General features: G+C 37.7%; 2 protein-coding genes across 3 annotated transcripts in view; both read left to right on the top strand.

The window, feature by feature from the left end:
- The window catches only part of LOC111867598 (2-(3-amino-3-carboxypropyl)histidine synthase subunit 1), a 20,434-nt gene extending 9,677 nt beyond the window's left edge, over nt 1-10,757 (top strand). The window contains exons 2-3 of the mRNA XM_023857589.2: nt 8,081-8,246; nt 10,406-10,757. Of these exons, the coding sequence (XP_023713357.1) occupies nt 8,081-8,246; nt 10,406-10,729 (490 nt within the window). The 3' untranslated portion in view covers nt 10,730-10,757. The remainder of the gene's footprint in view (nt 1-8,080; nt 8,247-10,405) is intronic.
- A 95-nt stretch (nt 10,758-10,852) lies between these two features.
- The window catches only part of LOC111867627 (F-box/LRR-repeat protein 16), a 153,157-nt gene continuing 147,720 nt past the window's right edge, over nt 10,853-16,289 (top strand). For both annotated transcript variants that reach the window (XR_002843374.2, XM_023857634.2), the window contains exon 1: nt 10,853-13,554. Coding sequence is in view for 1 of the 2 variants with exons in the window: in XM_023857634.2 (XP_023713402.1) it covers nt 12,748-13,554 (807 nt within the window). In the remaining variant the exon portion in view is untranslated. The remainder of the gene's footprint in view (nt 13,555-16,289) is intronic.

Below are 16,289 nucleotides of genomic sequence, written 5' to 3'. Positions count from 1 at the left end.
AAAGGTACTCAAAAATTTATTAAAACTAGCATTAACATCTGTGTTATCCAGGGTACCGTCCCATTCCTCATTGTGTAACATGTCAATAAATTTTAAGACTCTAGACTTGGTTATTAGTCTTTTCCTAACAAGCTTATTGTTCTTTACTTGAGATTCAAAAACATTATTTATCATCAAGTATTGTGCATCATGGTCTGAGAGCCCATTCATTACCGAATATACTTGAACAGTGTTTAACCTATTATAATCCAAAAATATATTGTCTATAGCAGTGCTAGATTCTTTGGTTATCCTTGTAGGGAAGTCGACAACGCGACATAAATTATATGTATACAAAAGTGAGATTATCTGGTGAACATTATTTGAATTACTTAAAAAGTTTACATTAAAATCACCACACAATATAATTTCTAACTTAGGCTTATATAAAAATTTTAAAATTATTTCTAGTTGATTGACAAATTCTTGGATGTTACCACTAGGAGATTTATAAATACATAAAAATATAAAAATATTGTTACCAATTTTCGTCTGAATTGCACAAGCCTCTGTGACCTTTTCAATACAATATTTAGAAATATCCACTAAATTACAGCTCAGATCGGATTTACAGTAGATGCATGCTCCACCTTCAGTATTATATTGACGTGAAAAGTTGGAGGCCAGATAATAATTTTCAGGTTTTATTGTTAATAATTTCTGCTGTACCAAATAATGTTCTGTGATACAAATAATGTGTGGACTTAAGTCATGGCTATACAGCATACAAGTCAGTTCAACAATTTTATGCTGGAGCCCTCTTATATTTTGATGAAATACCATATTTACGCATGCATAGGCCGCGTGCGTGTATAGGCTGCAGCACAATTTTCAGACAGACATTATAGAAAAAATAATTTTCTTGGAATATTATTTCAGGAGTAGAACACCCTGTATTACTAATTATGAATATAATTTTTTTTTTAAATGAAGTGTGATTTCGAATATTTCAAATATAAGCCGCACCCCAATTTTCCTCTTGAATTTTTGGCAAAAAAAATGTGTGGCCTATACATGTGTAAATACGGTACATTTAATGTTTTAAGCATAGGCTGAGATTTATTCAGTCCCCGGAAATTCTGATGGTATATCTTGAAAGAGTTAACTGCAGGAACATGTTCTACAGCCACACTCTACAGCCACACAACCTATCTGAGATTGAATATTTATATGTATGGTGGCAGTGGATGAGTTGGGGGGAGTGATCTGAAGTATATCGGGTACCTTGTGAATATCATTTACCATAAAAAATAATTTTTCCTGGTCACTGGAACTTTTTTTTTCCTGTTTGATGTTCTGGGACAAGTTTCTACGGGATCTAAGATGGCCAGTTGGTTAAATTCATTCTCGCTATTTATGAGGATTTCGTTTCTGTTTACAGGTACTATGGTGGTATCTCCCTTTATTTGATCATTTTTCCATCCTAAGTTAATTAAATCTTCTATTTTTCTCAAAGCCTGTAAAATCTTTATTAATGAAGCTATAAGTTACTTATGTAACAGAGGGTATATTCCCAGACAGATTAAAATATGCTACAATTGTACCAATACACAAAAAAGGTGATAAAAACTTACAATCAAATTACAGACCTATATCCATATTGTCATCTGTTAGTAGGATATTTGAGAAGGTAATGCATAGTGGATTGTTAAAACATTTGAATGATAATAGTATATTAAGCAAATACCAGTTTGGATTTAGAGAAAATTAAGGGACTGAAAATTCAATTTATAGACTTATCTCTGGAATACTAGATTCATTAAATAAAAAAATGCAAGTCTGTGGGATTTTCTGTGACTTAGAAAAAGCTTTTGGTTAGCCACGATATAGTATTACATAAATTGAGGTATTATGGAATAAAAGACAAACAGTATGACCTATATAAGTCATATGTATTGAATAGAAAACAGAGGATTGCTATCTCCAATGGGACAAACAGTAGTAAAGTAAACTCTCGATGGGTTAAAGTAACTAATGGTGTCTCACAAGGGTCTATACTGGGACCACTGCTGTTTAATATATATAAATGACCTACCCAAGATTTTAGAGACTAAGAATATTCCATTCTGTTTGCTGATGATGCCAGATTTTTAATCTCAAGACAATCCAATAAATCTTAAAAATACAATAAATGAAGTATATAGGATGCTGGAGGACTGGTTTAAAAAAAATTAATGTCACTTAATATAATAAAAACATATTATATAAACTTCACTGTAAAAAATAACNAATGAAAACATATTATATAAACTTCACTGTAAAAAATAGTGTAGTTAAGAGATATGGGAGGCATAGGAACGGTTTTATTAAATACAAATCACATAAAATTTCTTGGCCTGACTATCCAAAATGATATAATGTGGGATAGACATATAGATGAGATAATAAAGAAGTTAAATACAGCTTGTTATATGATAAGAAATGTAAAACCAGTGGTGTCTGTAAAAACATTAAAAAGTGTTTATTATTCATACTTCCATTCTGTTGTGACATATGGAGTAATGTTTTGGGGTAACTCAACACATGCAGAAAGAGTTTTTAAGATACAAAAGAGAGTTATAAGAATGATAAAAGGATGTGGCTACAGAGAGTCATGCAGAGAACAGTTTAGGAATATGGATATATTTCCTTTAAGATCACAGTATATACTCTCTGCTGATGTTTGTAGTAAAAAATAGAGAAATATTTGATACAAATAGGGATCGCTATGAAGTAAACACTAGACATAATATGGACATACATGTGAGCCAGGTAAATTAGGCAAAATATGGTAATGGGGTAATTCACATGGCCGTAAGGATTTACAATGCACTACCTAATAAAATTAAAATAACTTCTAATGATATAAATAAGTTTAAAAACAATTTAAAGGAATTTCTTTATTTAAATTCTTTTTATACACTGGATGAATATTTTAAGAGATAATGATTATACAACTATATAAATATATAAGATGTTAAGTAGTACAGTAAATGGATAATCATCGTGAATGTACGATAACCATACTTATAATTGAATGTTTTTATATGTTGGATTTGTTGTGTATGTTAAAACTATAGGACCAAAATATTCTGTTACTTTTGATGGAAACTTTTATCTTAAATTTTTATTTTAAATGATAATTTTGACTGTATTGTGCTAGAGAGTAATTGTATTATGATGTAAACAAACAGTGTCATATATTATAAGTCTTTTTGACAATTGCTTGATAGTATTAGCAAGATAAATTGACACAATTCTGTATCTAAGGCTTTAGCTTACTATAGATGTAATGGAATAAGGAAGAAATAATAATTCAATTCAATTCTTTATTATTTATGTGCCAAGTCAACAGCCCCAAGGCCAATTACAGACAGAGCACAGTGTAGATGAAAGTAATTACATTATCATCATCATCATCATCATCAGCATCAGTAATCTGTCAAGACGACAGGTCCACAGTCTCTTTCAAAACAATTCCTCCACTTAATGCGATCTAGAGCTTTCTCCTTCAAATGACAGTATCCTCTTCTGTCCCCAAGGTCATCCAGCATCTTCTTACGTCTTCTTCCTCGTCTTCTTGTCACTTCTATCCGCCCATCTATCTTTCCTTCGATAGCTTCTTTTAGAAGGCAGTTTCTGCGTAAAACATGACCAATCCAATTAGCCTTCCGTTTTCTTATTTCATGTAGGATATTCCTCTGCTCACTGACTCTAATTAACACTTCTTCATTTCTCACATAATCGGTCCAACTGATCTTCTCCATTCTTCTCCAACACCACATTTCGAAACTTTCCAGATGTTTCTGATCTACTGCCCTAAGTGTCCATGTTTCAGCCCCATACAGAGCTATGCTCCAAATGTAGCATTTCACTAGTTTCTTCCTCAAATTTAAGTCCAATTTGCTGGTAAAAAGATTCTTCTTCTTGCTAAATGCAGCTTTTGCCATGGCAATCCTGGATTTAATTTCACAAGTACACCTTCCATCATCTGTTAACAAGCTACCCAAATATTTAAAACATTTCACATTCTCCAGTTGTTTTTGGTCTATCTTTATTGTGACTGGGGTTGGTTGTCTCGAAATTTTCATTACTTTTGTTTTCTCCACATTCATTTCCATGCCATAGCACCTTCCAATTTCAATTAGTCTATCAATCATGCCCTGTAGCACAGTTTCTTCCTTAGCCATTAACACAAGGTCATCTGCATATTTCACAGTTTGAATAATTTGCCCTCCTACTTTGAAGTCACCGAGCCCATCCAGAGCTTCCTTGGTAAGGCATTCGCTGTACAAGTTGAACAGAATTGGTGATAAACAGCATCCTTGTCGAACTCCTCTTCCAATCTGCACACTTCCTGTCTCCCCCCTGTCCAGTCGTACTCTAACTTTCTGATCCATGTACAATTTGCTAATCAATCTTCTTTCATGCCAATCGATACCTGTTTCTTTCAGGATCTGCATTAATTTGGTCCAGTTTACCCGGTCAAATGCCTTCTGCCAGTCTATGAAGCAAACACACAGTTCTTCATCTATCTCCAAAGTTCGTTCCGCTATAATTCTCATCATCCCAATTGCATCCCTGGTTCCTTTTCCTCTTCTAAATCCAAACTGATCTTCTCCAAGTACATCCTCTATTTTCCTTTCAATTCTTCTTTTAAGTATCTTTGCTATTATCTTTGCTGTATGTGCAATAAGACTTATTGTGCGATGGTCGCTGCATTTTGTAGCTTTTGTCTTTTTCTTTAAGGCAATCATTGTAACTTCTGTAAAGTCCTTGGGCCACTCTCCACTTTCATATATGGTGTTCATTAGTTTTGTCAGTGTTTTCAAACCACCTTCTCCCAGTAACTTGAGCACATCTCCAGGTACATCATCATCTCCTGTAGCCTTTCCCTTCCTCATTTCCTTGATAGCTTTTTCCACCTCACTTTGTAAAATATATGGTCCTTTCTCGTCTGTATCTACTTCTTCTTCCGGTTCAACTTCTAAGGTTTCTGGCCGATTAGGTCGATCATATAGTTCTGAAATATAATTTTCCCAAATTTTCAGCACTTGCCTCTGATCTACTATTCTATTCCCCTGGGAGTCTTCGATGCCAACATTTTGAATCCCATGATTCTCTTTCCATCCTAGTTCTTTTGTCTTCATGTACATCAAATCATAACGGCCTGTTCTTTGAAATTCCATAATCTCATTACATATCTTCTCAAGATATTCCTTTTTGGCCCTGTCCGTGGCTCTTTTCAATTCATTCCTCAGTCTCCTGTATTTCCTCCTGCCTTCTTCATTGTTGACATTCTTCCATTTCCTTCGCTCCTCCATTTTACTCATCATCTCCTGTGTAACCCATGGTTTTCTTGCTATCTTCTCAACTTTACCTACCAAATCACTGATAGTATCTAACATGCATTCTTTTATATCGTTCCACTGCGCTTCAGCATTTCCGCTTTCACCTTCAATTGCACCGAGTTTCTCTTCTAGAGTCTCTTGCACGCTTTGTCTTTGAGCATATAACTTCTCCAAATCCCATCTGGGTCTGCGCTTTCGAAATCCTATAATTTTCTTCAACCTGGTTCGGAACTTGGCAACCAGCAAGTTGTGGTCAGAGTCAATGTCTGCCCCAGGAAGCGTCTTCACATCCTTCACACTGTTTCTGAATCGATGTTTCACAAGGATGTAGTCCAGCTGATGCCTCTTCCAATCCCCAGGTGCCTTCCATGTGTAAATTCTTCTCTTTGGCTTCTTGAACCAAGTGTTGGTAACAATCAATCCATTTCGTTCACAAAAGTCAATAAGCATTTGACCTCTGTGATTCCGTCTTCCTAGTCCATGTGATCCAACAATATTCTGATATGGTTCATCTCCAACAATGCTGTTCCAGTCTCCCAATATGATGCTGTTTGTGTCTCCTCTTCCATCTTCCTGAAGAATTTCTTCAATTGTGTCATACACTTTTTCCACTTCATCATCTTCATACTCTGATGTTGGCATGTACACTTGTATAATCAGTATATCTACCGGTTCCGCCTTTAACTTCAGAGCAATAATTCTGTCATTACAAGCAATCTTCTTAACAACACTCCTCACTACACTTTTATGCACCACTATTGCCACACCTCTTTCAGCCCGTTCACCTCCGGAATAATACACTGTATAATCACCGCTTCTTATTTCACCTTGTCCTTTCCACCGCACTTCGCTGACACCTAGCACAGACACTTCATTCTTCTGCATTTCCGTTTTCAAATTCTCCAATTTTCCTGCTTGATTCAAGGTCCTGACATTCCATGTTCCAATCTTGTATCCATGCTGTTTCTTCTGATCTTCGCACTTTTTCTTGTTGTAACGCCTGCATGACATTTCCTCTAGAAACACTCCCCCCCGGAGATCCGATTGGGGGAGTAGTTTACCTCCGGATTGTTTTGCCTCCAGAGGAAACATCTCGCATATATGGTATCTCTGTTTTTGGAAAGAGACTATCCAGGAAAAGTGATAATGTGGTAGTTTTTCCATTTGCTTTCCACATCGCAGTACAGCAGCCGTTCAAACCACTCTGGTCACGCCTGCTGCTATACGAACTTGAACCATCTCGAGCATCATTTGCTCTGTGCTTCAAGTCGCTACTGATGACGCTGCTTCCGGCATCAGTTTTTGGTGTCTCTCTTCGTCTGATGCCTACCCTTTGACCTGTCCAGCAAGGGAGGCCCTGCCAGTAGCTACGCTACCGCTGGTATAGCTCTCAGGGTCCTTGGCATACTCAAACCCCCTCACCACGATAAGGTGGAGACACCAACGAGGGAGAATTACATTATAGACAAACACATTATAAGTCAAAGACAAATTACAGGCAAGTACTGGGGAAAACACAATAATAATAATAATAAGCTAAGGCCTCACATTCACACAGGATATGTGTGGCTGTTTCATTTTCTTCTTGACACCTCTCACAAGTGGAACTATCACTTAGTCCCAGTTTGAAGAGGTGTCCTGTAAGTAGTCCCACCACCCATCGTAGCTGGTTCCTGTTTAACTTCAACAGTTCCATCACACTCTCAGCTCCCTTTGCTTGCCTGAGTCCAGTCAAGGATCCCCAGTTTTTGTTTATGTAATTTTGCTCTAAACTTTTTCCTGGATTTATTTAAGAAGGTGCAGTCCTTTCACTAGGTGGGAATAGTTAGGCCTAGCAGTCAACAAAGTTAATATGAATGCCACGTGTAATCCTATGAAAAATATAATTTCCCTCTTATTCTGTCTTGCATAATGCAACAACTTTATTCTGCATTCTTAGTCAGTCACACCCATCCCAGGACTTCTGAACCAATGGATACCTAAAATTAACATGTAAATGTTGTGCACAATAGTCCTTACATCAACATTATAGTCTTCTGGGTTGTGATGCCCCGTAGTTCAGTAGATATGTGCAAATGTTCCAAAATATTGATATGTATCTATGAAACTACCCAGTATAGGATGTCAGAATCCCAAACCTCACATTGTCTATATATTCATCATGTTTAATTGACGTATCAACTGTAATGTAGTGATTTCTAAACTATACAAATAATCTTTTTGGCATTGGTATGACATATTTAAAAACTATTTTTTTTTTTTGGACTTTGTCTGTTGTCTTATTTGCTAAAACCAATGCACATATTTTCAAAATTGATTATGTTTGCATCTTCAGGTGAACGGGGTGTGAAAGGAAACCTACTGTGTCGGCCCTCTTAGCAAAGCTGCTGGTCCGTTGTTTAAGACTACCAGTACTGTGGGGCCCAACGGAGCAGGTTTTCTATTGTATCCTGTTCGCCTGAAGACAGAAATAGAAGCAGTTTCCAAAATGTAGTGGTTTTAATAAACCCAGGTAATGGATGAAGTTCAAATAGTAGTTTGAAACAGTCAGTGAGTAATGTATAGAAATGTACATTCCTCGTGAGATACCAGTAATTGATGCAAATAATTTGTAGGGGAGTGAATTTAATATAATTCTTGTGTTGGATGTTGCAGCACTATAACCATGATATTTTTTAATTTCACATGAATTTGTCTTATTTTACTTACAGGTATGATCCATATGACAAAAAGTTTACAGAAGAATTCTATGGTCACATTGAAATGCAGACTGTAAGGAAACAAGCAATTAGTGAGGCAAGCAATGCTTCAAGATTTGGTCTAATCCTTGGAACTCTTGGCCGCCAGGGGAGTACTAAAGTTATGGAACACTTTCAGGTATACATAAAAATGGAACACACAAACCAAATTAGAATGGTGTAATGCAGTATTATTTGGAGTTGAAGGATGTTCTGTTGAAATTGAGGTTTATTCTGTGATGACTGGCTTATTTTCAGTCTTGGAGATGGAAGCAGGATCATCCTCTGAAACATCAGTGATTTTTTTCTAGACTGTATGGCATCCCACTCCAGAAGATTGTTATCTTATGTTTTATTTTAGCTTGTATGAAATTTTCTCTTTGTAGTAAATTATATATTTACTTCTCTGTTGATGTTCATGTCATTAGTAATAGCAGAAAGAAGACTTTAGTTTTTTGCTGCAGTCTGTTTTCTGTCTGATTTGCCAGTAATGCACAACAGTAAAATTATGTACTGGTTTATGTCTCTAGTGTGTTATTAGGAGAGATAAATTGCCATTTTGTGTTCTCAGTATTAGATTCTCCCCTATTTAGTGTTCAGTGTGTATGTTTCCAGTACCATAATCTTATTTCTAAATTACCTTAATTTAACTTTTTCTCAGTTTAGTGTTTAATGATCAAGTCAAGGAGGATGAGATGGGCAGGGAATGTAGCAGGAATGGGGGAGATGTATGATATTAGTGGTAAAGCCAGAAGGAAATAGACCACTAGGAAGACAAAGATATAGGTGGGTGGGTATTAAAATGGATTATAGAGAGATAGGAAAGGGTGGTATGGATTGGATTGATCTGGCTGAGGATAAGGACCAGTGGAGGGCTCTTTTGATCATGGTAATGAAGCTTCAGGTTCCATAAAATGCTAGGAAGTTCTTGAGTGGCTGCACAACTTGTGGCTTCTCAAGAAGGGCTCATCTACTTCAAGTTAGTGTTTAAATCTATTGCCTATGGAGAAACTTTAAATTAGGATTTTGCACTTTCATAATGAACAGTGAACTGAGACTTTCCCTGTTTCTGCACGATTATCAACATTGTTTTCTTCCCTCTACGCACATTCATTATATTTTAAATATTGAAGTTTAATAGAAAGAGATTAATAGAATGATTGGTGCTATGTAATGTTTGCATTCATGAAGTGTTATTAAATAAACCATGAAGCAGTTTCTCAGAATATGAGATTTGAAGTTCTTACAGTGATTCGTATTAAGTTCATGGTCTTGTGGCATGTGACACCATGTAGTTTGGTAGATATGTAAACTGTGAAGAATGCAGCAAGTTCCACTAAAACATTGGTATTTTTAGCTAAACTACAAAAATTCTGGAAATTTATATTCATTTTTGGTGCATGACCAGGTAAGGTAGACCACCTCCTTGAGAATATTAATCTGAAAAGAACTAGCCTTCCAGGCTCTCAGCTTCAAATCCTAGAAGACTGCAACCTGAACTTTCCAGAATTAAGACTTCATAGGCATGGAGTCAGGAGAAAATATGACAATTTCCACTTTAGTAAAATTCTTTATTAGAATCAATCACAATGAAACAGTTAATGTTTAATAGTATTTAGCTACATGTTTCAGTTTTTTAGAAAGCCATCATAAGGCAAATACACAATTACCACATTCTTAAACTATTGAACTGCATTTTATATGATTGGTAAGTAGTGCTGGATTCTTAATGAATATATCACAATATAATAATACAAAATATAAAATACAACAAAAGATAAAGATCTTTTAATAGAATAAGTTATACAATTAAAAATATAATTGAAAGCTGTACATGTAATATGTCTTATTTTATATGTTGTTGTAGTCGTATTGTTATGTTGTATTTCTTGTTTTTGTGGACATATGGCAATAGTTTTCTTGTCATATACACGTATGAAGTTGTTTAACTACTTGGAGGCCCATTGATATGCATGCAGTATTCTTTGCTTTTTTGATGGGTACCTCATTTTACATGTATTATGTCTGGTCTGGTAGGAAGACAGATTGCAGATTTGTTGTTGTGTTGTGACGGATTCTACTAAAGAATTTTATATAATTGACACAACAGGATGCACCCATTGAAAATTCCCTCTTTAGACTATCTCAGTGATGAGTTGATGCAAACTCAGCTACACGTGGTGTTACTGTGGCAGTTAATCCCCAGCTTTCACATTCTTCTGTTGTAATAGTTCACATGTTTCCATTGCAGGATAATTCTTAATAATGACTATGAAATCATTACATGTAATTTTTCAGGGTCGGTTAACAAAACTATCTAAAGAAGGTGTAGTTGTTTTGTTATCGGAAATTTTCCCGGATAAACTGCGTTTGTTCCCTGATATTGGAGCCTGGATACAAGTTGCTTGTCCACGACTTTCCATAGACTGGGGCAAGGCTTTTGATAAACCACTGCTGACACCATATGAAGGAGCCATTGCACTTCGCGAGGCAGAATTTCAAGCTGATGAACAGAATTATCCTATGGATTTTTATGCCAATGAAAGTCGTGGACCTTGGACACCAAATCACAAATCAGTTACTCTTGTAAAAAGTGATGACAAATGTAAGAAGTGTAAGTGAAAAATAAAAAGGCAGAATGTGCACATTCCCTTGTATTTTTAATTTGACAGCCCTCTTTTGGAAATGAGTGATATGCCTCAGTAACTTACATGTCTTTCCCTTAGCGAAGTTGTTGTTCTGAGATATGTATGTATTGCTGATGAAATGCCACTTAGAATTCTTGATAAAAAGGTACAGAAGTGTAAGGAAAAAATGTGTTTTAAATTTTTTTAACATGGTGGAGAAAGGAGTGAATAAATGCACAAGATTAAATCATTGGTAGGTAAAATGCTGATTCAGAGAAAAAGATTTATGTTGATTGACTTAAAAACATTTAATTGTATTAGCAAAATGTCTATGATTACTTACATCCAGGATTTTAATGGTATAGATTGTTTCAGTCAGAAGTTTAATGATATCTGTAACTGGCTAGGGTTCAAATATTGAGGTCACTGGTATTTATCTGTTTGTTACTGTTCTTGACCTCCTCAAACTAGGATGCACTATTGTGAGTGATGTAGACTGTTATGTCATTATCAGAACGTTTTATGTATCCCAACATACATCTGGTATTTATGTGCTGGTGGGAAATTCAAATACTGGTTTAATAATTTTACCATTTGGTACTGGGTATGTGTGAATGATGTAAAGGCACTGAAATTTGTGTATGTACACAATATTATTTATTATATGCGATAAGCGAGTCTTTGGCATCCAAGCAGTTTCCTACCCAGTGGGGTTTTTTCCCTCAAGGTAAAAACAATTTGAGCACAATGCTGACTACCCTCAATAGGCAAGACTGAAATGGGTGGCGTTTCACCTCCACACTGAATAGGTTTGGATAGTTCTAACCTTCTTGATTCATATTCAGGAAGTTCACAGTTCGAATCTTGGCTGGGCGTCGCCAATCCTGAGGTTTTTCTGTTTTTCATATTCAGGAAGTTCACAGTTCGAATCTTGGCTGGGCCTCGCCAATCCTGAGGTTTCCTGTTTTTCTTAGCACATACTAGGATATTGCTTCAATTAAGCCATGAGCAGTCACTTCCAGCCATCATTCATCTACCACCAAACCATTCAACGGTATATGGGCGGAATATTGGAACACACAAATAAATATACGTCCACGTCCCTTATTACCCGCTTCCAATTGTGTACTTTCCACCCAAAATTTGAATAGCGGTGAAGTATTGAAATTTTGTCGAAAGCTTTAATAACACAATACGGGTTCAAAAAAAGTTGTTTTTATTGTAATATATTTAGTCATTTGCTTACAACATTGATATGCACACATCGCGCCAAATCTGACCAGAATTCGAAAGGCCATGGAATGTGAACATCGTGAATACGCCATTTTGTATGGAGGTTAAATTGCTTGTTTCTCTGGGCTCACAGTTGACTTGTATATGCTCTATTTTGGGCTATAGTGACGAACTGTAGCAGGTGCACGACAGAGAGGAACAAATGATTAGAAGACAAACGAGAGCTGGTCTTGAAGCTGTGACTTAAAATGGTGTGGTGGGGGCCTGTCTGAAGTAAGAAGGAAGTTAGGAACTGAAAATAATCGATACACACATGCACATCGATCGGTTCCATGCGGCACACGCACACACACACACACACACACACACTGTATATGCGACTTGCGCCGACATGTTCTGCGCATGAACTAGCGGGGAGGCCTCTCTTATCCTGTCGGCATCGACTGGTTGGAACAGGGGCGGGAGTGGGTGATGAGGGGGCTGGACTGTTCGGATTATAGAGGTGCAACTTCGTCTTCAGTATACAGCCGTCCCTCGTGAAGAAAGCAGGAAGAGAGACCAGCCCACCCGAAGGTGGACGTGGATGGTACTGTGAGGTCCCGAAAGGGGTCACCGTAATCGCGCATTTCGTTATTGTTATTATTATCAAGGGGTGTCAGTGGTGCTGACTCACCACCGGAGGAAGAATTTTCGGATGGTGATGGAGACGTCAACACTCTTCACAATAACTGTTAGGCTTTCTTCATCATCTTCAGGACAATCGTGACGTTTGATGAAGACATGTCATCTATCTCAGCTCAAGGTGTTGTTGAAAGAGCAAGTGCAGAACTGTCTAAGAGAATAAATGGATTAGGTTTGCGGAGCAGTAAACATCACCGCAGCAATTCATCTACCGCTGCCACAAGTAATGTGGGTGACACCGGAGGTCATGGAGGCGGTGGTAAAACTAGCGTCATGGAACGAGTTACAAATGTGTTCTGTGGAGGGAGTAATTCAAACAATGTGGCATCCTGTGGTGGGGGTGTTGGGGCACCTGAAAAACCGTCACGTTTGCTGTCGGGTCGTAGTTCGAAAGCAGCTTCCTCAGCAGTGAATGGAAACAGCGTCCTAGTGACCCCGCAAGTTACACGACGTATATCGGGTCCCGCTGTGAACCAAAGCACAGCAACAACAGCTTCAGCCAATGTTTCTTTACCGCACTATTTGACATGGGAGCAACTGATATTGGATGAACGTTTTCTGTCTAAGTTTTTCCTCTATTTTACGGCTGGTGAACGTCGAACCTTGGCTCAGGTGTGTGGGAAGTGGAGGGATGTGCTGTATAGGACCCCTAGGTACTGGGCCGGACTGATACCCGTCCTGAGGTGTAGGGAGCTCAGAGCTGCCCCTTGCCCGGAGAGGGCTAGGCTGTACTCTTCGCTTCTCAGAAGAGGGTTCCACGCGGTCTCACTCTTAGGGGCTACAGACGAGGATGCCCTGGACTTAGTACATTCTTTCCCATTGGCTGCCAAGCATGTACATTCTCTAAGCCTCCGGTGTTCCAGTGTGAGCGACAGAGGACTGGAAGCCTTGCTGGACCATCTTCAGGCATGTGTTAACTCGCTCTTTGATTCTTGTTATTTTTTTTTTTAATTTATCCAGTGTTTCTCAAACTTCTTCATGAAAGTTGGCTAGATTAATTGTCTGTCCAACTTCATCTGTCGAATAAGGCAAATGGCTGATTCCGAAGAACTAAATTATCTTATTTGAACTTCACAGAAGAGATAGTAGAACCCTATTACAATGTGTCCATATTTCTGGGGTTTCCAGTTTAAATTTTATGTAAACATACCGGGACCACAAGAAGTATTAAACAGACGAATATATTTACAGTAATGCAACCATATTCCTGAGCCACTTCAGCAGGAGTCCTTTTTGAGAAGCTAATAGGCAAGAACGTTCTTGCTTTTTATGAAACCTGGAAGTACATTATCGATCAGAAAAACCTGTGACCCTCTTTAGCAAACAGCAGAGTGCGTGCTCTAGCAAATTATTGGTCACGACCTCCCCCCCCCCACTGAATCACGGACAGTTCTAAGGAGGGGGGGGATTGCTGCTGGGTTCTCAGTTATTACTTAAAATATTGTTATATTCACGTACAGTTTTGTTTCGAAAAATGTCGCTCGTGATGCCAAAATATATCACGACTTTTTCGTGACTACAGAAATATTCTATAGCTTACTGTAGTTTTATATAGAGGCTGAAAAGCCATTTAGGTTCCTGCTGTCACCGTACAGCCTGATAGGGACCAGCAACAATGTGCAGAACTGCACTTTTCGTGACTGTACAGGAACATTTTATAGCTTGCTGTAGTGTAATGAGCAGGGCCCGGATTTTGATGACCTGAATATATTTAAAAAATGACCGAAAAATCCAGAAAAATTACCTAAAATATGACCCAAAAATATAATATGCAGGGCCCGGATTTTGATGACCTGAAATTATTTAAAAAATGACCTACAAAATGACCGAAAAATCCAGAAAAATGACGTAAAGGAGAAAGAGAAAGAAAACTTCGCTTCCATATTATTCACATTTCAGAAAACATATGAAGAAAAATTCTCTAAAATGGCCAAAAATGACAAGAAATACCCTTAAAAGTCCAAAAAATTACCCCCAAAATGAAAAAATGACCTTAAACCTAATAATGTCAAAAGATGACAAAAAACCTATAAAATTTACATTTCTGTAACCAGCAGCTCATATCCGAGATTTATATATTTAAGAGCATCGCATAGGATACAAGGAAAAAAGATGACATGCCATCAAAATCCGGGCCCTGGTAATGAGGCTGTAAAGCTATTTAGGTTCCTGCTGTCACCGTACAGCCTGATAATGACAAGCAACAATGTGCAGAGCTGCAATTCTCGCTGGCTGACGGGGTTTGTAAATTTATGTTTTCTTTTAAGAGGTCATGGTATCACACCCCTGGTGTAGTTTTATATGTCATGGAATTTCTTCAGTGTTTTATTAGGACTATAGACGCACTACAAGCGTAACTTAAAGTAAATTAAGCTAATTCGACATAACCTAAACAGTCACAATAATTAACTTGTTAGCAAAACATAAAATTACTTCAGACTAATGTTATATTTTAGCGTCCTGTTGCACTGATTTAAATCNAGTCACACCTATCCTCTTCTGTCGGAGCACTCTTTCTACTTTCGTGTGTGTATTGTGCTTTGAATTGTGTCTTGCTCCTGTGACTGCGTGTGTTATAATCACACGCAGTATAACACACGCAGTCACAGGAGCAAGACACAATACACACACGAAAGTAGAAAGAGTGCTCCGACAGAAGAGGATAGTTGTGACTCGCGTAGTGAGATACGACGTAGGGATGAAAAATCCTGAACAATTTTAATATTTAATATTTATCAATATATATGATAAATATATATTTTAGTTATTTTAATATGAAGACGGCAAGGCATGCAGTGAACTAGTTTAACGTAAATCGAATAAGCACCTGAAGATGGCACTTTTGTGCCGAAACATGTAGTACGAGAGAGAGGAGTGAGATAGATGAGTGTATGCACTGGAAGACGGTTGAAATAAATCATACTTCAGACTAACAGAAGATAATGGATAGAATTATCTTCTGGGATGTGATGGTGTGTAGTCTGGTAGAAGTTTACAGGAGTTTCGGAGGAACATACTGCCTCCATCTTCAGCTTGTAAACCTCTATCAGACTACACGGTACCGCATCGCAAAAGACAACTATCTTTTCATAATCATTGCGTGAGGACCTTGTATTTCACATACCAGAAAATACGTTTCTTTTAACTACGATATTGCCGCTACAGACATCTGTTCGAAAATAGTGTAACTAGGCCAAAACATCGTGCGAGCAAGAGGAGCGTAAGATACTGGCTCCTGATATAAACATATGTATTAAGTTATGTACAAGTAACGCTATGTGATATTTCGGTCACTTCATTTGTACAATAAATAGTATATAGATACATTAACTAAGACAGAGACCGCCTTTGCGGTCTGGTGGTCAGAGTTCCTGGCTACAGATCCGGAGGTCTCGGGTTTGATTCCCGGCGCTACCAGATTTTCTGAGAAGTAGTGGGTCTGGAACGGGGTCCACTCAGCCTCGTGAGGATAATCGAGGAGATATTTCAAGGTAATAGCGGCTCCGGTCTAGAAAACCGAGATTAATGGCCGTGGGGATCCGTTGAGCTGACCACGCGACACTTTCTATCGGCAAAAGTTGGCACTAACTTCGCCGACAAGCTGCGGTCGCTCGGTCTGTATAGTTCGCTTGCGGACTAAA

Source organism: Cryptotermes secundus, unplaced genomic scaffold, assembly GCF_002891405.2.
Source record: "Cryptotermes secundus unplaced genomic scaffold, Csec_1.0 scaffold548, whole genome shotgun sequence".
NCBI classification, from domain to species: Eukaryota; Metazoa; Arthropoda; class Insecta; order Blattodea; family Kalotermitidae; genus Cryptotermes; species Cryptotermes secundus.
This window is presented reverse-complemented; position numbering and strand designations above follow the sequence as displayed.